General features: G+C 38.1%; 1 protein-coding gene across 3 annotated transcripts in view; it reads right to left on the bottom strand.

Annotated features, from left to right (window-relative positions):
• Positions 1-13,992: 13,992 nt before the first annotated feature.
• usp34.L (ubiquitin specific peptidase 34 L homeolog) overlaps positions 13,993-20,963 on the bottom strand; it is a 139,206-nt gene continuing 132,235 nt past the window's right edge. For 2 of the 3 annotated variants that reach the window (XM_018262841.2, XM_018262844.2), the window contains 4 exons: positions 19,932-20,072; positions 19,657-19,800; positions 17,791-17,950; positions 13,993-15,282 (listed from right to left, as the gene is read on the bottom strand). In XM_018262841.2, coding sequence (XP_018118330.1) covers positions 14,672-15,282; positions 17,791-17,950; positions 19,657-19,800; positions 19,932-20,072 — 1,056 coding nt within the window. In that variant the 3' untranslated portion in view covers positions 13,993-14,671. The remainder of the gene's footprint in view (positions 15,283-17,790; positions 17,951-19,656; positions 19,801-19,931; positions 20,073-20,963) is intronic. The other variant, XM_018262843.2, reaches the window with a different exon arrangement.

The following is a 20,963-nucleotide window of genomic DNA, read 5'->3' as shown; positions in this document are numbered from 1 at the left end:
GGAAGCAGCGCAGTGAGATCTCCAAAATATTTTACACGTGATTTTATCAAGCGAATTTTGTGAGTGTATCTTTTAATTAGTTATTAAAATGTTTTAAAAGTACCTACACATGTTGCTCTCTGCCTATCCAGAACCCTCATCTTGTACCTCTCGTTTAAGTCCAGGTGGCATCCAAGTAAGCCGAGGGCTCCTCCCGAGGCCCAAAGGTGGTCACACTACTGGTGAAGCACGAGCCGAGACCAGGGTGCCTGGTGTTTGTTCTGGTGTTGGGTGCCGACCGTGACAGTATCTTAGAAGCAGCAGTGGCTGCTCTGGGATCTCTGCCAAAAGCCAATTAAGTAAGAAAACTTTGTTTCTTTTCCTGGCTGTTCAGTGCAGAGAAAAACGGGACTTTGCAGTACAAATGAGTGACTGCAGGATGAGCTGTCAAAAGAGGGACTGTCCCTCTAAAAATGGGACATTTGGGAGGTACAGTATGTAGCTCCACATAGGCCAATGACAATAAGTATGTATGGCCTTGTATGTGTAGTATAACCCAAAAGATTTCTTTGTTTTTCATTTACAGAAACATTAAAGGGATACTGTCATGTTTTTTTCCCCCAAAATGATACAGTTAATAGTGCTGCTCCAGCAGACTTCTGTACTAAAATCTATTTTTCAAAAGAGCAAATGGATTTTTTAATATTTAATTTCAAAATCTGACACATGTTGCTCTAATTTATGTCCACGAAGGATTCAAGAAGGCCCATATCGAAGAAGGGGTTAACTAAATTGTCTGAAATTAATTCCCTCTCGTGAGTATAATATACCACCAGAGGATCCTATCCCTTTGGGGGACTACCATTTGAACCAAACTACAGTTTCTCTATCTTCTCTTATCTCACCTTGGTCTAATAAGCAGGATTAGTTCTGCCAAATCGGCAACACAGTGACACGGTTCCTTATAATTCACATTACTATGTGTTGCGACTTATGCAACATACACTAAGTTTATTGTTTGTATCTATTTCTATAGTTATTGTTTTTGGAAGTATAACAGCACGTGGTAATTATACCACTTAATCAATCACTTAACAGCACAAAGGGTGTTTTAAATTATTTATAGAATTACTACACTATATTATTTTAACCTGTTTTGTTCCGTCCTCAATAACTTGTTTTTGAGGAACACAGCAACTCATCCTATTGAACTTATCTAAATGATAATATATCCTTCATCTGAATTAAATGTGCCTCCTTCTTCCTCTTTTGCTTAGATCCAAATGTAGAAAAACATGAAGTTTATAAAGTACTCTATTTAGCTATTCCACAAAACTCCTCTTTTTCATACAAACTAAGGACTTATAAATCCCACTCACACTTAGTCTATTGCTGGCAGCTGGTGACATTTCCCCAAACCCTGGCCCTTACCCCATTCCAGTTATAACACGGCCACGAGCTCCTTCTCTCCAGAGCAAATTCAAACAGTACAGAACTCTTACTCCTATACCCAAAAACCCAGTTAATCTTTCATGTGCTCTCTGGAATGCCAGATCTGTCTGCAACAAGCTCACTGCTATACACAACCATTTCATTGCGAAATCCTTTAACCTACTCGCACTTACTGAAACCTGGCTTTCTCCTTCTGACACTGCCTCACCTGCTGCCCTGTCCTATGGGGGCCTACACCTTACTCATACTCCCAGACCTGGTAACAGACCATGTGCCTCCTTCCTCCTCTTTTGCTTATATCCCAATGTAGAAAAACATTTACAAGAAATGAAGATGCAATTTTCCATCTTCTGAATGAAATGTGCCTCCTTCCTCCTCTTTTGCTTATATCCCAATGTAGAAAAACATTTACAAGAAATGAAGATGCAGTGTTCCATCTTCTGAATGAAATGTGCCTCCTTCCTCCTCTTTTGCTTATATCCCAATGTAGAGAATCATTTACAAGAAATGAAGATGCAGTTTTCCATCTTCTGAATTAAATGTGCCTCCTTCCTCCTCTTTTGCTTATATCCCAATGTAGAAAAACATTTACAAGAAATGAAGATGCAGTTTTCCATCTTCTGAATTAAATGTGCCTCCTTCCTCCTCTTTTGCTTATATCCCAATGTAGAAAAACATTTACAAGAAATGAAGATGCAGTTTTCCATCTTCTGAATTAAATGTGCCTCCTTCCTCCTCTTTTGCTTATATCCCAATGTAGAAAAACATTTACAAGAAATGAAGATGCAGTGTTCCATCTTCTGAATGAAATGTGCCTCCTTCCTCCTCTTTTACTTATATCCCAATGTAGAAAAACATTTACAAGAAATGAAGATGCAGTGTTCCATCTTCTGAATTAAATGTGCCTCCTTCCTCCTCTTTTACTTATATCCCAATAAAGGAAAAAATATATGAAAATATAAAAAAATATTAAATGCATTAAAAGCTAAAAAGGTGTGCTTCTATAAAAAGCCTCACCTCCTTGCAAAATAATAAAGTGCCAGTAACAATATTAAGAATAACATTACTAAGCCTATATAGTCACTAGCATTTTCTGTGATCTCATATCCAGTATTTTCTTCTAATACTGGGGCTCCTTCCCTGGATTGAAGTGGGCATGTAAAGCCTCATCAGAATCAGCCATGTTAATATGGCATACGGTGGTCTGTTCCTCATCTGTGTCGGTTGAGCCGACCTCCTCTTGTGGAGACAACTCCTGAGCAACAGACAGTTCTGGGGCTTCTTCACTGGACTGAAGTGGGTCCTCCTTAGGTATAGTTGAGGCTTCAACATCCTTTTCAGATTCACCTATGTTAATGGTGAATGTAGTGGTGTCCTGTTTCCCTCAATGTCGGTTGAGCCGACATCTTGTGGTGAAATTTTCTTCACAACTTCACTGGCTGGTTCATCCACCTGAACCTCTGAAGCAGTTTCTTCAGCATTCTCTGCTGTTTTTTCTCTTTTTGTGTCCAGCGACACAACGTCATCACTGTGCATTTCTTCTACAGCAGCATTAGGAATCTCTTCTGCTGTTTTTAAGGCTAAAACTTCATCTTCAGCATTCAGTGCTGTTTCTTCTATTATTGTGTCAAGTGACACAACGTCACTGTGCACTTCTTCTGCAGAAGCATTAGGAATGTCCTCTGCTGGTTTTGAGGCTAGATCTTCATCTTCAGCATTCTGTGCTGTTTCTTCTATTTTTGTGTCCAGTGACATAACAATGTCACTTCGCACTTCTTCTTTAGCAGCATTAGGGATCTCTTCTGCTGTTTTTGAGGCTAGATCTTCATCTTCAGCATTCTCCGCTGTTTCTACTATTTTTGTGTCCAGTGACACAACAACGTCACTGGGCACTTCTTCTACAGCAGCACTAGGAATCTCCTCTGCTGGTTTTGAGGCTAGATCTACATCATTGGCTCTTGCATTCTTATCTGGCATCTGAGATATTTTCTCAACTGATTGTATTCTAGCTTTGTCTTCTGCAAATAAAAATAAATGTAGGGATGTATTTATCTATGTTTGATTATGCCTGAATTAATAATAATTCTTATTTCTATACTAACAAAACCATAATCTATTCATGTCCTTTACTACCTCTACAAATAAAATGCCCGAACATGTAAAAAATGTACAAGTCCCTTACCTTGCCAATGTCTAGCTTCATTCAGGATTCCGACTAAGTATTTCAATTCTGCTATTACTTGTATTTCATCCTGTATATTTGCTACGAAAGGATGGTTTTTGGAGCAGAAACTTAGCCGTTGGTCTGTCTTTGGGATCCTTGGTTAAACAGGCCTCAATAAATGAGTTAAAACTCTGCAGACCTGGAAAAAAATAAAAGGGTGTTGATTTAGAGATAATGTAAGATGCTCCTGATAACTTTAAGAGCAGAATGTCGGTTTTCAAACTGGAAATTAGGCTCTTCTAGTGCACTCTCTGTACTAGGGAAGAGAACCCTCCTGAACCCCCTCTGGTGCTAAAAAGGTGAATGGGGGAAATCAGGGCAGAGCCTCCCATGGTGGCAATGGGGTAACGATCACCCCTTCAGATTATGACTAAAGTCAAATGGGATGTGGTTAGCTTACCATCTGTATGGTCGACTTAGAGTTGGAGGATCGCCAAAAACTATTTCTTCTCCAACTGCTTCTCGTTGTAAATGGAGCAGTGCTAATGGGTATAAAGAAATACATGTCAGATTCCAGATGTTCCAAAAAAGTCTAGGTCATTGTTTAGAAAATATTTACCGCCTGCCCAGCAATCTACAATCTGATGAATCATACACTAGTAATTTTCATCCCAGGTCCCTTTATTCATTGTTAAGGAATAAATTCCAAGGGTTCCAACTAAATGCTACAGAGCTAGCAAACTATTGTATCTTTATTTCATTATTAATCATAGTTGATAATAACATTCATTTGTTCCTAAACTTCATGTTGGATTCTTACTTCCCTCAGAGTTGGGGAGAGCTATGCTTATGTGCAACATTACTTCTTTCATTCAACACATTACAAATACAATTAATATCTATATGTGTTTGGTGAAAGCCCCAAACAAGTCTAACACAAAAAAAATACTGAGAAATACTCACGACATCTTGCTTCTGCCATCTCAATGGCAGTAATGCCCAAAGCCCATATGTCACACTGAAAATGAAAAGAAAGGCAATTATTTCAATTATTGTACTTTTCAGTTACATATTATTATAGGTTTTTAATCACGCCTCTGTTTATTCTTGAGTATGATTGAGGGGAAAAGACAACAGATAATCAGCATTGCTGACACTTTCATGTATTGATGTAAAAATCAATAGTTTCAAGAAGAAATTGCTATTTAGTGCTTGTTTAATGTAAGAACCATAGAAATATCTCTTTTTAGCTTCAACTGCTATTTATATATTGTGTATATGTATGTATATATTGTGTATATTCTTAGGCCTATGGGGACAGTGGTGGTCAAAACACTAATGTTATTTAATCAGAAAGGTGTAAGGATACAGAAAAATGACAGTTGGACCGCATTCAAAAATACTTGCTGAAGGGATTTTCTTACCTTGTAATCATATGAGCTGCATGTCCACACTTCAGGTGCTATGTAGTGCGGCGTTCCCAGTAGTTCTTTACAAGGCCGGAATCTTTTTACTTTTCGTGCAAGCCCAAAATCAACTGAAAATGAACAAAGTTGAATTAAAAAGTTAAATGGTAAAAAAACGACTTAATTTCAGTTAGTCTTTTTGAATTCGAATTTCAAAGTTTTTTCAATTCGAAATTCGACCCTTGATAAATATGCCCCTAGGTGTTGTCATTGAGCTGTTGTTTTGCAAGAGCTGTATATATATATATATGTATATATATTATATATATATATATATATATAATAGAAATTAAAAGTTTCGTATATGTATGTACATTTGAAATGCTACCTAGCTAGAATTTGGCCTGGCCATGGCTTGACATGATCAAAGGGTGTCATAGTTTTTGTTAAAGTTTTGTAGTAACAGTTTTGACAATGGTATCCTATACAGCTGTCTCAGGAAAGGTATTTCTGTATACAAAACTAAAATTCTATAAATATATAAACACCCTTTGGAGCCAGAATTGACACCATAGTTGGTATGCCATTGGAATGCTTGTTATCTATTAATATCATTGGTATCAAGAATAATTTTAAGCAATGTGTTTAAAAAAACTGCCAGATGGCAAACCTATCTGTAGTGATTATTATATGTATTCTATAATTATCATATATTAAATCAATTTTTCTTACTTAAACGTATACCGGCATCTTCGGTTACGGCAATATTAAGGGACTTGATGTCTCGGTGCATTATCTTCTTTTTCTGGAGGTGTGACAGACCCTGTAAGAAAGAAAAAGCAAAAAACAAGAATTAAACAGCAATTTGTCAATGTTCTCTAACACAAATTATAATCAAAGACTTAGAACATGCTTGAATAAGTTGAGCCTGACATACCTTTAGGACTTCCCGACATATATAAGCAATGCAAGGTTCGGGAAGACCTTGACTAAAAGGGCTGTGGATCAGATGGAAGAGTGTCCCACCTCCACAAAATTCCATTTCAATCTGCAAGAAAAAAAACAAATATTAATAGCATGTCCCTGTATGCTCCTCAAAGTATTGAGTTTAGTAGAAAACAAGGTAGAACAGATGTACTACATATTCCTTCATACTCATCCAGCCAACAGTTTAAGCTGAACAATATATGGGTAAGAGTAACCAACAGTATGGGGCATATTTGTCAAGGTTGATTTGAAGGAATAACGCATTTAATCTAATTCAAATCGAAGTTTTCCAAAAAATAAACTTTGATTTTTCCACCATTTGACTCCACATAGGTCAAAGGAGGTCACCCATATGCTAAAATAGCAATTTGGCAGGTTTTAGATGGTGAATGGTCGAGGTTCAATTTTTAAAGAGACAGTACATGATATTCAAATATGGTCAAATCGAATTTGGACCATTCCCTAGTCGAACTACACAAAAAATAGCTCAAAATTCTAATTTTTTTTCAGTAGAAAATTCACCTCAACCTTTGCAAACTGCTCCTATGTATCTGTACAAAAGCCATAGTCTTACCATTACAGGCATCATTATGGAGCCAGGTTGCTGATAGGCTCCATAGAATGAGGCAATGTTTTCATGTTCGGAAACTTTTTTATGGATCTTAATCTCCTTCTTGATTTCCTTCTGCGTATCCTAGGTAAATAGAAACACTAGTAAATACAGTGCTCTTTCTTATAAGTAAAGGCAAAATGATGAGTTTTCTCATAATTTAAGGAAAAAGATATATTACCTCAGAAGGGTTCATCATTTTAATGGCCACAACATTGTTGCTTTTGAGATTGTGTCCCTGTAAAAGCAAAGAAAGGATTTTGTTAATATTTGAAACGTTGCTTTTTCAGTACATGTTTAACCCATCCCTCTATTGTTCCCATCTTTAGATAATTTCCTATAATAACAGGCTAGCTTATTATACGATGTTTATAGGTAGCCATGCTTACAGCAGAATTAATCAAAGGTTTAGGGGAAGTCTACCTTTCTGTTCAATTTTAGCATCATACAGAATGACCTATTCTTCACAATCTTTATTTTTTATTTCTATAAAGTTTTTTTAATTAATTGCTTTTCTCTATCCAGCTTGCAGTTTATAAACTTTATAAAAATCTGTTGCTCTATGAAGCGATAATTTGAATGCTAAAAGATCCCTTTCTATTAATTTTCCAGTCTATAATGTAACCACTACATAGTTGCTAGGGTAAATGAAAACTAGATAGCTCCTGAAATTGTAAACGTTTGAGCTGCGGGACACCATATTTAATTTAGAAAAGACCAATTGCAAACTGTCTTAGAAACGTCTCGTGGTCTATACCACCCTAATAATTATTTCATAGGGGAACAACCAATTTAAGTTCTTATTTATCTGCTATCTCTGTGTTAGATACTTTAGTTTACCTTGTAGACTTGGCCAAAGGAGCCTTCGCCAATCAGATTTCCCAGGTCCAATGTTCCCCTGGGTTCCTAGAGATATGATAAAAAACAAATATGATTAAAAAGAAAAAGCAAAGTGACCGAGCAATGTTAAATAATATAAAGTAATAATAGTCAGACAGTGATGCAACTATAGAAGAAGCAGACTGACCGCGGGGTCATCTTCCTCTATAGCCGTACTATAAATGTGTTTTTAAGTCATATACACAATAAAAAAGTAATTATAAAATACAATCCATTACCTTAAAATGAGTTGAACGCTGTTGTCCCTGTTTTGGATAAAAGAACAATAGAATAATTAATGTAAGGAAGAAAGTAAGGCAACTGTATACAACATACTAAAATTGACTCAAACTCAACTTTTGACTTGAATAATGACGAATATAAAGAAAATCAATATATATGAAGCCCACTTTGCTCTAAAAGAACTGATTTTAATCTCTGTGCACATAATGATAACTCATTCAGGAACTTGATAATAAGAGGGAAATTCTTATTAATGAGTCAAATAATGAGGGACATTACTCAAATAATTATTATTTCTCTCTATAACCCTAAAAGGAGAAGTGTTACCAGGTTTTGCTCTTCTGGGGCCAATATTATAGCCCATACTTTGTGCACTTTGCACTTGTATTTCTCCCCATTCTACCCAACAGAACACACCCCTATCTTTTTTAATAGACTTACCTTAAAACAAGCGGTCAACACGTTTCTGAACATTTTCCTTGCTTACAGCAAATCACTAAATGTGCAGAAACTTTCACAGAAATCTATAAAGAAAAACACAAAAATTGACTTAATTTGATTTGTGGAGGAAAGCAAAACCACTGCTAGTGCTGCATTTTGTTACTTAAAGTTCTTAAACTTGACTATCAGTACCGCTTTAATGTTCAAGGCTTACAGATATGATCATTGTGATATTACAATTAAGCCCCACCCCCATATTAACTTAATGTTTAAAGTAGGGATGCACCAAATCCACTATTTTGGATTCGGCCGATCCCCAAATCCTTCACGAAAGATTCAGCCGAATACCGAACCAAATCAGAATCCTAATTTGAATATGTAAATTAGGATGGGAAGGGGAATATTTTTTTACTTCCTTGTTTTGTGATTAAAAGTCAAGCGATTTCCCTCCTTGATTCAGTTAAGCTGGGCAGACGGATTCGGCCAAATCAGAATTCTGCTGAAAAAGTCCGAATCCTGACCAAATCCCGAATCCAAACTAGAGCATCCCTAGTTTAAAGCTTACAATTATGTCAAATCTGGCACTTTCATAATTTGACATCCCATAATGTACAGGACATATAGAGTTTTTGTTTGCATCTTTCTTACAGTTTGCTAAGGTCCTTCTCTTCTGTTCTGTATAGCAATGATTAGGTGTTTTGTGTGTCAGGTATTACTTCAACTCTGTTCATTGTGACATCACAATTAAGCCCCACCCCATATGAATTTAAGGCTTACAGATATGATCATTGTGACATCATAATTAAGCCCCCCATATTAACGTAATATTTAGGCTTACAGATATGCCAATTAGTCAAACAGCTGGCACCTTCATAATTTGACATCCTATAATCTACATGGTATATAGAGTTTTTTGTATGTATTTTTCTTACCTTTCAATAAAGTTCTTCTTTCCTTGTGTGGATTCACTAAGGTTCTTCTTCACTCGTGTGATTTCACTAATGTTCTTCACTCGTGAGCTGGAAATAAATAAATAGGCTGTGACATCACAATTAAGCCCTGCCCCATATTAACTTGAGGCTTACAGATATGATCATTATGACATCATAATTAAGCCCCCCACATATTAATTTCAGGTTTAAGGCTTCTAGTTATTGTTAATTAGTCAAACAGCTGGCACTTTCATAATTTTACATCCCATAATATACAGGGCATATAGTTTTTTGTGTGTATTTTTTTAACCTTTGCTAAGGTCCTTCTTCTCTTGTGTGCTGGATAGCAATGATTAGGTGTTTGGTGTGTCAGGTATTAAGCCAACTCTGTTCATTGTGACATCACAACTAAGCCGGCCCCATATTAACTTGAGGCTTACAGATATGATCATTGTGACATCATAATTAAGCCCCCCCCATATATTAACTTAAGGTTTAAGGCTTAGTTATGTCAATTAGTCAAATGGCTGACACTTTCATAATTTGACATCCCATAATATACAGGGTATAGAGTTTTTTGTATGTATTTTTCTTACCTTTCGCTAAGGTTCTTCTTCCCTTGTGTGGATTCACTAAGGTTCTTCTTCACTCGTGAGTATTCACTAAAGTTGTTATTCACTCTTGTGCTGGAAATAAATAAATAGGTGTTTGGTGTGTCAGGTATTAAGTCAACTCTGTTCACTGTGACATCACAATTAAGCCCCGCCCCATATTAACTTGAGGCTTACAGATATGATCATTGTGACATCATAATTAAGCCCTGCACATATTAATTTAATGATTAAGGCTTACAGATATGCCAATTAGTCTAACAGCTGGCACTTTCATAATGTGACATCCCATAATATACAGGGCTTTTAGAGTTTTTTGTATGTATTTTTCTTACTTTTCACTAAAGTCCTTCTTCTCTCGTGTGCTGGATAGCAATGATTAGGTGTTTGGTTTGTCAGGTATCAAGTGAACTCTGTTCATTGTGACATCACAATTAAGCCCCACCCCCATATTATCTTAAAGGGACGGTAACACTTAAATACAACTTTTTAAAATATTTATTTATATTTAAAATTACCCATAATTCATGTTTGTCAAACAGCTGGCACTTTCATAATGTGACATCCCATAATATACAGGGCTTTTAGAGTTTTTTGTATGTATTTTTCTTACTTTTCACTAAAGTCCTTCTTCTCTCGTGTGCTGGATAGCAATGATTAGGTGTTTGGTTTGTCAGGTATCAAGTGAACTCTGTTTGTGACATCACAATTAAGCCCCACCCCCATATTATCTTAAAGGGACGGTAACACTTAAATACAACTTTTTAAAATATACATTTATATTTAAAATTACCCATAATTCATGTTTTTCAAACAGCTGGCACTTTCATAATGTGACATCCCATAATATACAGGGCTTTTAGTGTTTTTTGTATGTATTTTTCTTACTTTTCGCTAAAGTCCTTCTCTCGTGTGCTGGATAGCAATGATTAGGCGTTTGGTGTGTCAGGTATCAAGTGAACTCTGTTCATTGTGACATCACAATTAAGCCCCGCCCCCATATTATCTTAAAGGGACGATAACACTTAAATACAACTTTTTAAAATATACATTTATATTTAAAATTACCCATAATTCATGTTTGTCAAACAGCTGGCACTTTCATAATGTGACATCCCATAATATACAGGGCTTTTAGAGTTTTTTGTATGTATTTTTCTTACTTTTCACTAAAGTCCTTCTTCTCTCGTGTGCTGGATAGCAATGATTAGGTGTTTGGTTTGTCAGGTATCAAGTGAACTCTGTTCATTGTGACATCACAATTAAGCCCCACCCCCATATTATCTTAAAGGGACGGTAACACTTAAATACAACTTTTTAAAATATACATTTATATTTAAAATTACCCATAATTCATGTTTGTCAAACAGCTGGCACTTTCATAATGTGACATCCCATAATATACAGGGCTTTTAGTGTTTTTTGTATGTATTTTTCTTACTTTTCGCTAAAGTCCTTCTCTCGTGTGCTGGATAGCAATGATTAGGCGTTTGGTGTGTCAGGTATCAAGTGAACTCTGTTCATTGTGACATCACAATTAAGCCCCGCCCCCATATTATCTTAAAGGGACGATAACACTTAAATACAACTTTTTAAAATATACATTTATATTTAAAATTACCCATAATTCATGTTTGTCAAACAGCTGGCACATTCATAATGTGACATCCCATAATATACAGGGCTTTTAGAGTTTTTTGTATGTATTTTTCTTACCTTTCACTATTGTCCTTCTTCTCTCGTGTGCTGGATAGCAATGATTAGTTAGGTGTTTGGTGTGTCAGGTATAAAGTGAACTCTGTTCACTGTGATGTCACAATGAACAGAGTTCATTGTGATGTCGCAATGAACAGAGTTCATTGTGATGTCACAATGGACAGAGTTCATTGTGACATCACAATTAAGCCCCACCCCCATATTATCTTAAAGGGACGGTAACACTTAAATACAACTTTTTAAAATATACATGTATATTTAAAATTACCCATAATTCATGTTTGTCAACCAGCTGGCACTTTCATAATGTGACATCCCATAATATACAGGGCTTTTAGAGTTTTTTGTATGTATTTGTCTTACCTTTCACTAAGGTCCTTCTCTCGTGTGCTGGATAGCAATGATTAGGTGTTTGGTGTGTCAGGTATCAAGTCAACTCTGTTCATTGTGACATCACAATTAAGCCCCACCCCCATATTATCTTAAAGGGACGGTAACACTTAAATACAACTTTTTAAAATATACATTTATATTTAAAATTACCCATAATTCATGTTTGTCAAACAGCTGGCACTTTCATAATGTGACATCCCATAATATACAGGGCTTTTAGAGTTTTTTGTATGTATTTTTCTTACCTTTCGCTAAGGTCCTTCTTCCCTCGTGTGCTGGATAGCAATGATTAGGTGTTTGGTGTGTCAGGTATCAAGTGAACGCTGTTCATTGTGACATCACAATTAAGCCCCGCCCCCATATTATCTTAAAGGGACGGTAACACTTAAATACAACTTTTTAAAATATACATTTATATTTAAAATTACCCATAATTAATGTTTGTCAAACAGCTGGCACTTTCATAATGTGACATCCCATAATATACAGGGCTTTTAGAGTTTTTTGTATGTATTTGTCTTACCTTTCGCTAAGGTCCTTCTCTCGTGTGCTAGATAGCAATGATTAGGTGTTTGGTGTGTCAGGTATCAAGTGAACTCTGTTTATTGTGACATCACAATTAAGCCCCGCCCCCATATTATCTTAAAGGGACGGTAACACTTAAATATAACTTTTTTAAATTACCGATAATTCATGTTACAGGGCTTATAGAGTTTGACAGTCTACCCTCATAATTTAAATCTTCCATTCCCTTGATCAGTTTAGTTGCACTTCTCTGCACTCTCTTCAGCTCATTAATATCCATCTGAAAGAAAATCTAAAATGACTCTAAATAGCCCCCAGAATAATAGAAGCTTTCTCCCTGCATTCTCTCTCTCTCGCGGCCACGATCCGACGGGATTTTTTGTCCCATCTGATCGAGATCTGACTGACTTTCGGGCAGATCTCGATTGGGGAAGCCTGTCGGGGGCCCCCATACACGGGCCAATAAGCTGCCGACTTGGTCTGTCGGCAGCTTTTATCGGCCCGCGTATGGCCACCGTGTTACCCCGGGCAAATGCTCCTAAAGTTTTAATTACCCCTCAGTGCAGATTTTGTCCAGCGGAGCTCATGGGCTCCATCTTCAGATTTAGGGGCATTTGCCCGGGGGGGGGCAGCTAGGCTGTGGGAAGGAGTCTATGCAGGGTAGGGTTTTTTTTTTATTAAGGGGTTGTTTCTCCTTTAATAAGATATTTTTGTTTTTTCATTAATTTCTGTGAATTGTGTGCACTGTTTTATAGCATGTTATTTTGTGCATTATTTTAGCCATTTGATATTGTCCACATGTTAGCGCAATCTATATATCTATCTATTGCACCTAAGACATTCGGGATTGGGCATTCTGGACCTGGCGAAGCCACCAAGGCCTTTAATTGCTGCCCTACAGCTCCTCACTACATCTTCCACTATTTATCCAGCTGATGCTGTTACAGGACCAGTAACACCAAAAAAACAAAGTGTTTTAAAGTAATGAAAATATCATGTAGTGTTGCACTGCACTGGTAAAACTGGTGTGTTTGCTTTAGAAACACTACTATAGTTCATATAAACAAGCTGCTGTGTAGCAATGGTGGAAATTGAAAAAAGTCTATATGGCACAGGTTAAATAGTGGATAACAGATAACACCATTATGTTCTACAGAGCTTATCTGCTGTGTAACCGGAGCCTTTTCTCCTTTGAATGGCTGCCCCCATTGCTACACAGCAGCTTATTTATATAAACAATAGTAGTGTTTCTGAAGCAAACACAGCAGTTTTACCAGTGCAGGGCAACACTGCATTATATTTTTATTACTTACCTTTCAGTAACGTGTACTCCTGGGAGGTGTTTAATTTCACAGTAATTATTGCACTTTATGCTTTTATTGCTTAATAGGTGTTTGTGATTTATGCATTAGGATTAATTCTATTCTATAAGTATCGCAATGCAATTAGAACACCGCTTTGCAGTAATGTAGAATTAATGTAATTGATGTACACTTTGATAAATCATTCCGTAAGTAAACATAGTTTTTTAAAGCGCAAAATAACGACCTTTTTTGAATCCGCCCCTAAAACTGCTCATATTTCAGAATCCGCTGACAGAAATTGAAAGTAAATTGCAATTAATATTATTTACAAACAGATACGGACAAAAATGAAAAGTCGTCACAATTAGTTTAATGAAGTGCACAGAATAGCGTTCAATCATGTCAATAAAATAAAACAATTACTATTTTTTGTTTGTTTTGTTTTTTTTTGTTTTTTACATCAAGTGTGCTTTACGTCCTCCACAGGTATTCTGTTAAATAAAGCACCATATATACTGCCAGGCCACAGCTAGAGAGGATTCTTTACAGAATCAAATTTCTTGTGGTTTGAGTACAAGTAAACTTAATTTTGATAATAAGAACCACAGAGATCGGAGGCAAACCTGCCTCTATTATAAGGTACAAAACTGGCACAGAGGACACCATATTATACACGGTAAAAAGGACACGTTTAAATTACATGTTGGGCAAAGGGGAGTGTGGGGGGGGGTGTCCCCAATTTCCAGGCGGCCATATTAAATGAAAAGCCACTACAGTAAACCTGAATTACATAAAACATATCCATTATGACTGCCCGTTACAAACAGTACTGTAGATGCAAGTCTGGTTTCTGGAGTTCTGCTTGACCAAGAATAAAGCATGTCGATTTATCTCGCCATTCAAGCAGAAAGCACTTGACAAACTGAAGCACACAACTAAATTTGCAAAACTTGTTATACAAACGGCTTAAAAAAAAAAAAGAAAGAAGAAAAACAAAAAGAATTAAAAGCAGACATGCTACCACTAATGTCAAGAAGCAGCTTTATTTTCTTTTCCTGATATCCTTGAGAGCACAAGAATAGTGGACTCAATGGTCCTGCACAAGGTCTCTAAAATGTCATTTTGTTGTACGTGACTAAAAAGTCCCCTGGAATGGTCACAATTGAGAGAAAGGCTTAGGTCGGAATCCTGGGAGGACAACGCTTGAGCATCACAGCTCCTCAGATCTGCTAAGTCAGCCAGCACTGCAGAAATGGAGGTAGAAGGAAGCTCATTGTCTTCTTCAGTCACCGTAGTGTCCTTAGGACTCGGAAGGTCTTTCATTTCTTTGCCATCTTCAAATTTGCTACCGTTGCCAGTTTGGTCTTCCGCTTGCTGTGGCCTCGATGACAGCATCAGATCTTCTGAGAACGAGGAGGAAACTTCTATTCTGAATTCTTTAGAGCAGCTGTTTTCAGGAGAGGGTGGATCTTGCTCTGTTCCTGGATCGATGATCAAAGAGTCCCTGGTTTCGTTGTCGGACGTGCTCGTCGGGGTGGAGACTTCTCGGTCGTTCTTGAGATCACTGATGCAGCTATCAACCATATGCTCCTCATCGCTGCTAACTCGTCTCCTTTTCACTGGAGTAGCACCTTCATCATCTAAAAAAAATATAATTTTTATTTTACAAGCCATCACACTGGGAAACAATACACAGACTGGATATTCCTCCTCACTACAGTCACCAGAGACAACAAATACAGGGTACAGGGTGGACGGTCAACCTGATGGGAATGAGCACAGGATGTTCTAATCATCGTCTCATTATCAAGCAAAGGAAAGATAATCCACCATCATTCCACGTGGCCACAACGTTTTATAGGAGAAGGAAAGCTACGGAGGCATTTTATTGCCAATAGATTAGCTGCAATAGTGCAAGCTAGAATGCTATATTTAGTCTGTAGAATGTTTTACCAAACCTGAGTAAAAAGCTCTAGAAGCTCTCTGTTTGTTTAGGATAGCAGCTGCAGTATTAGCTTGATGTGACAGCACTTCCTGCCTGAGTCTCTCCCTGCTCACTTATAGCTCTGTGCTCAGATTAAAGCAGAGAAGGGGGAGGAAGAGGAGCAAACTGAGAATGCTCATGCCTGGGGCAAAGAGGTTTAAGCTGAAGGCAGGAAGTCTGATACAGAAGCCCATGTGTACACATTAGAAGGAAGGCAGTGCAGTGTTTCTTTTGACAGAGGACATAGAGCAGCATTACTTTGAGGGTTTACTGGTGTATTTATATAGACCTTTCTGATAAAACTTACTTAATTTTAACATTTCCTTCTCCTTTAAGAGAAGTCTCTGCAATAAAATGCCATGAAGACATTGGTACACAGGGCAGTTTACAGCAGGTATTTTCCACTGGAAAAAGGAGGTGCTGGGTTTATGGGATAGGTAGCAACTATCCACAGAGAAGAAAAACTTTAAGGAACCTCTCTCCTGTTGACAAAAATGTAATCCCATTGAGATGCCACCCAGAGGGCTTCCCCAGTAGAATCAACCTTATTTTTGTATGCTCACTGTGCCTTAAAGGAATTACTTTAACCACTATCTCCCAACCTCAACAGATCAGGAAATGTAACCACTGGAGATGCTGCCAGAGCACAGAGGAGCTGAAGCAGCTGCTGTCCTGCTTTTTAGAACCTGGGACAGCAAACAGGGGAGTTAAAGGGATTCTGTCGTGATTTTTATTTTGTAATTTTCTATTTCTAAATTACACTGTTCACACTGCAAATAATTCTACCACATAAAATTTTATTCCTGAACCATCAAGTGTATATATTTTTTTAGTTGCAATATTGATGTGTAGGCAGCCATCTCTAAAACTGCTTTCAGATAAGCTATGGTTTTTCCAACTCAATGTAACTGAAGGAGTTGCAGTGGGAATTTTTTATTGTTCTCATATCTACCAAGGAGCTGTTATCTTGTGTCAGGGAGCGGTTATTTGGTTACTTTCCCATTGTTCTGCTGATGGGCTGCTGGGGGGAAAGGGAGGGGATGACATCACTCCAACTTGCAGGCAGAATCACATGACTGAGGGCACCTAGGAAACTAACAAAATGCCTAGCCCCATGTCAGATTTCAAAATTACAATGATCTGTTTGCGCTTTTGAAAAATAGATTTCAGTGCAAAAGTCTGCAGGAGCAGTACTATTAACCCTTTAAGTGGTTCTCAATGGTGCCGTTCAGGAGGCCATTTTATTATACAGACTTTAGTTCTCCTTTAGTCCACATCCCTCCATAACAGCAGAGATTAGTCTCCCATATCTGTATTTTTGGGCTCTCTGGCAGCATCTCCAGCCTGTCATAGAACAAACAAACCCTTTCATTCTCCTTTAAAGCAGAGGCAAGTTGTTGTGGTTCTATTACAGACACATGAGGATCTGAGCACGACCCAGAAGTCTCAGTTTCAATGAATACATTAAGGGCATGACACTGTATGAAGAAGGAACGCCCAAGACAGAATATTATAAAACACTGCTGGGTTCCACACGCAACATTTTTATTACTTGTATATAATACAAAAAAACTATGAATATCTTGTAAATTATATCCTTTTAAACATTGAGTAGTGATGTCAGCAGTTATAAACGGTGAGTAGTGATGTCATTTCTGTCACATACATCTTGTGTATTATAAGAAATAAAGTACCCCCTGTTGCAAAATGAGGATATTAGAAGTTACCTCTGAGTTCCATGACCTGTATAAAAACACTCGCCGCAGTATATGGTCATGAAACTCTTCAGTAACTTATAATATCTTTATAATTTACAAGAGGAGTTACTTTATTCACTATAGAATTGGTTAGTGAAGCCTTTTCTTCATTATTGTAGTGAAAAGCCAATATCCTTTCCTTACCCTGTGATTATATAATAATTTCTATAGTATATCAACCACAGAACTAGCACAATCCACACAGAATTCATATTGTGCTACTCTTATAGTTCTGCCACTTTCACATGGAAGAAAAAGTACATTTCCCACATCTCAGCCGGACTCTTCACTGCTGGCTCATGTGTTATATTCTTGATAAAGAATACAATTCTGTGTATGCAGATTTTAGGGGGCAATATTCCAGTAAAGACTACGTGTACAGTGGGAGCCAAGCAAACAAAACTGACCTTTAGTTTTACCTTCTTTGGCTTCTTGCTCTTGTAACGAGTTTCTCTGTTGCTGACACGCTCTGCATTTGCTCAGGAGTTCTTGCAGAGTTGGAATTAAGGCTGCGTTGAGCTGTTTGGGAGTGTGGACTGAAAGGAGCAGAGCGAGGGCTCGAAGATCCTGCAAGAATCAGCAAAACACAATAATAATTGGCTTAAAAGGATCTATAATGCTGCTACTTTTTCTATTTGAGTAAATTTCAGAGATTTTAAAAAGTGTCAGAATCCCTTTAAAGGGGGATATATCGCAAAAATGAACATTTAATATAAGCTTCATCTCACTGAATTAAGACACTTTCTAAATATAATCAATTAAAGATTCTGTATTGTTTAAGAAATAATCAAGTTACTCTGCAGTATTTCACTCTCTGCAACCTGTCACTCTTCATGTTGAGGCCTGGGTCAGATATTGATTGACAGGTCCGGTCTAATAGGTCTTTTAGGGGGGCTCCCTTTCTTAGCAGATTAACTCAAATAATCAACTCCAGCACAAAGAAAAAGTAACACAATTACAGACCATGCGCAGAGAAACAGGATTTCCATCAGTCAGTTATTTTTAAAGACTGAGCACCTGGGTTAAAGGAGAATTCAACCTGTAATAAAAAAACCCTCCCTCCTTCCCCCAGCCTACCTGCTCCCCCCCCCCCCGCAAATGCCCCTAATTTCTTACTCACCTCTCGCCTCGGAGTTCACAGCAGCCATATTCTTCTTCTCCGGTAATCTTCGGAAGTTTCGGCACATGCGCAGTTGGAGTAAATTTCCGGTCCCGAACAGCTGCGCATGAACCGAAAGTCACGAAAATTTCCGAAAATCTTTCAGAAATCTTCATGACTTTCTGCGCATGCGCAGTTGTTCGGGACTGGAAATTTATTCCAACTGTGCATGCGCTGAAAATGCAGTCGATACACAAAGATTACCGGAGAAGAAGAAGAGTCTGCATGGAGGGGCGAGTATAAAATTAGGGGCATTTGTCTGGGGGTGGCAGGTAGGCTGGGGGGAGGAGGGAGGGAGGGGGGTCTACTAGTGATGTGCGGGTCAGGGTTTTCCTGACCCACACCCGACCCTAACCTGCCCTGCTGCAACTGCGCCTGCCCACACCCGCACTTCCAGGGTACTTTTATAGACCCGCGCCGCCGATGATGTCACAAAAACGTCTCAAAAGGGCCGAGGCGAGCAGACGTGAGACTATAAAAACAGAACCCGGAAGTCGGATGCCGGCACCCCTGAGGAACACTGCGAGGTCGACCCGAACCCGCCCGACCAGTGTGTATCAGGTCGGCCCGCACATCATTAGGATCTATCCAGGGTGTGTGGGGGGTTTATTATGGGTTGAATTCCCCTTTAAGGGTGCAACCGCCATCTAAGGATGTATTAGACCTAACTGCCAATCAAAAACTGACTCCACCTACTGCATAAAGACAGAATAAAGAGAGACAGTTTGCTCAGAGCGGGAGAGTGAACAGTAACTTGATTATTTCATAAATGGTACAGAATTTTTGATTTAATATATTTAGAAAGTGTCTTATTAGAGTGAGAAGAAGCTTATATTAAATTTTTATTTTTGTGATAGATCCCCTTCAAAGCCTGTTTCTAACATGACTTCTCCTCAGGACAGTTACATTGATTAAATTCCTTCTACTGTACATAAGGGTTATGGGACATAAATAGATGGAGACATATTACTTGTGAGTTGTAACCCATATCGACCAATCAGGCACCGGCAGTAAGATTCATGGTACAACTACAGAATATTCTGCACGCAGAGAAATCATAAGTATACATCTTAGAGGGTATCTAAATGTTGCTGCAATTAAAAATGAAACTTACCCCATTTAAAGTGCTGCTTGCTTTGGAAACGTCAACTCTGTTGCCGAAATCAGATTCAGCATTTTGATACTGGTTGACGAGGTTTGTAATTATGGTATTCATAAGGTTTGTGCAGTTGGTTTCAGAGAACACCTGACTTTGAACCTATGAGAAAACACAAAGGTTATGAGTGGAGGCGGGAGAGCTGCTAGTTCTTCATCAGGCTCCAGTGGAATCCCATGGGAAAGATCGGCAGTGAATGGTAGGGAACCCGGAACTCACACACATACACTTACCTTTGCAAGGAAATGTGTTAAGAAAGTGTATACGACGTTGTTATTGAGAAAAAGTCTTTCATCCGTTAGAATGCATTTAATATACTCGGCAAATTCTGGATCTTCACACAGCAGCTTTGTACAGCTTTTAGCCATTGTCGACTTTGGAGGGGAAACAAAAAACACAGCCATTAGTATGAATGCAGTGAAAGTATTGTTTGCGGGTACATTTCAGATATAATGTAAAATACTTCAGGCCCACAGATGTCATGAATAGTGAACTGGCAGTCACTGTCATAAGACAAACAGAACAGAGACCAACTGTCAGCTGATACATCCCCCTCCAATCTTTCTGTATTCCTATATTAAAGGGGTAGTTCATCCTTAAAGGAGAACTAAAGGGGCTCCTATTTTCTTAGGATGAAGAATGAAAAGGTCAGCTAAGTTTGGTTTTCACTTTACTGCACGTGGCCTCTGGACCTGATCGAAGAGAAGACAAAAGACAACTAAAAAGTTGGTGAAGAGGAGCTTTATAAATAGCACCCCAGGCCCATGCAGTTTTTAACATACAGAAGCACTGGCCAGGGGTACCCGGTAATCGATTAACCTCACTTGGGGGGGTTCTAACATTTTGGCACCCCTTGATCTTCGTTAAAGGGGTGGTTCACCTTCAAGTTAACTTTTAGTATCTTATAGAATGGCCAATTCTAAGCAACTTTTCAATTGGTCTTCATTATTTATTTGTTATAGTTTTTTTATTATTTGTAGGGATGCACCGAATCCACTACTTTGGATTCGGTCGAACCCCCGAATCCTTTGCGAAAGATCCGGACGAATACCGAACTGAATCATAATTTGCATATGCAAATTAGGGGAGGGAAGGGGAAAACATTTTTTACTTCCTTGTTTTGTGACAAAAAATCACGCGATTACCCTCCCCACCCCTAATTTGCATATGCAAATTAGGACTCAGATAAGCCTGGCAGAAGCATTCGGCTGAATCCTGCGGAAAAAGGCCAAATCCCGAATCGAATCCTGGATTCGGTGCATCCC

Source organism: Xenopus laevis, chromosome 5L (assembly GCF_017654675.1).
Source record: "Xenopus laevis strain J_2021 chromosome 5L, Xenopus_laevis_v10.1, whole genome shotgun sequence".
Classification (NCBI taxonomy): domain Eukaryota; kingdom Metazoa; phylum Chordata; class Amphibia; order Anura; family Pipidae; genus Xenopus; species Xenopus laevis.
The sequence above is the reverse complement of the archived record's forward strand: the minus strand, read 5'-3'. Positions and strand labels throughout refer to the sequence as shown.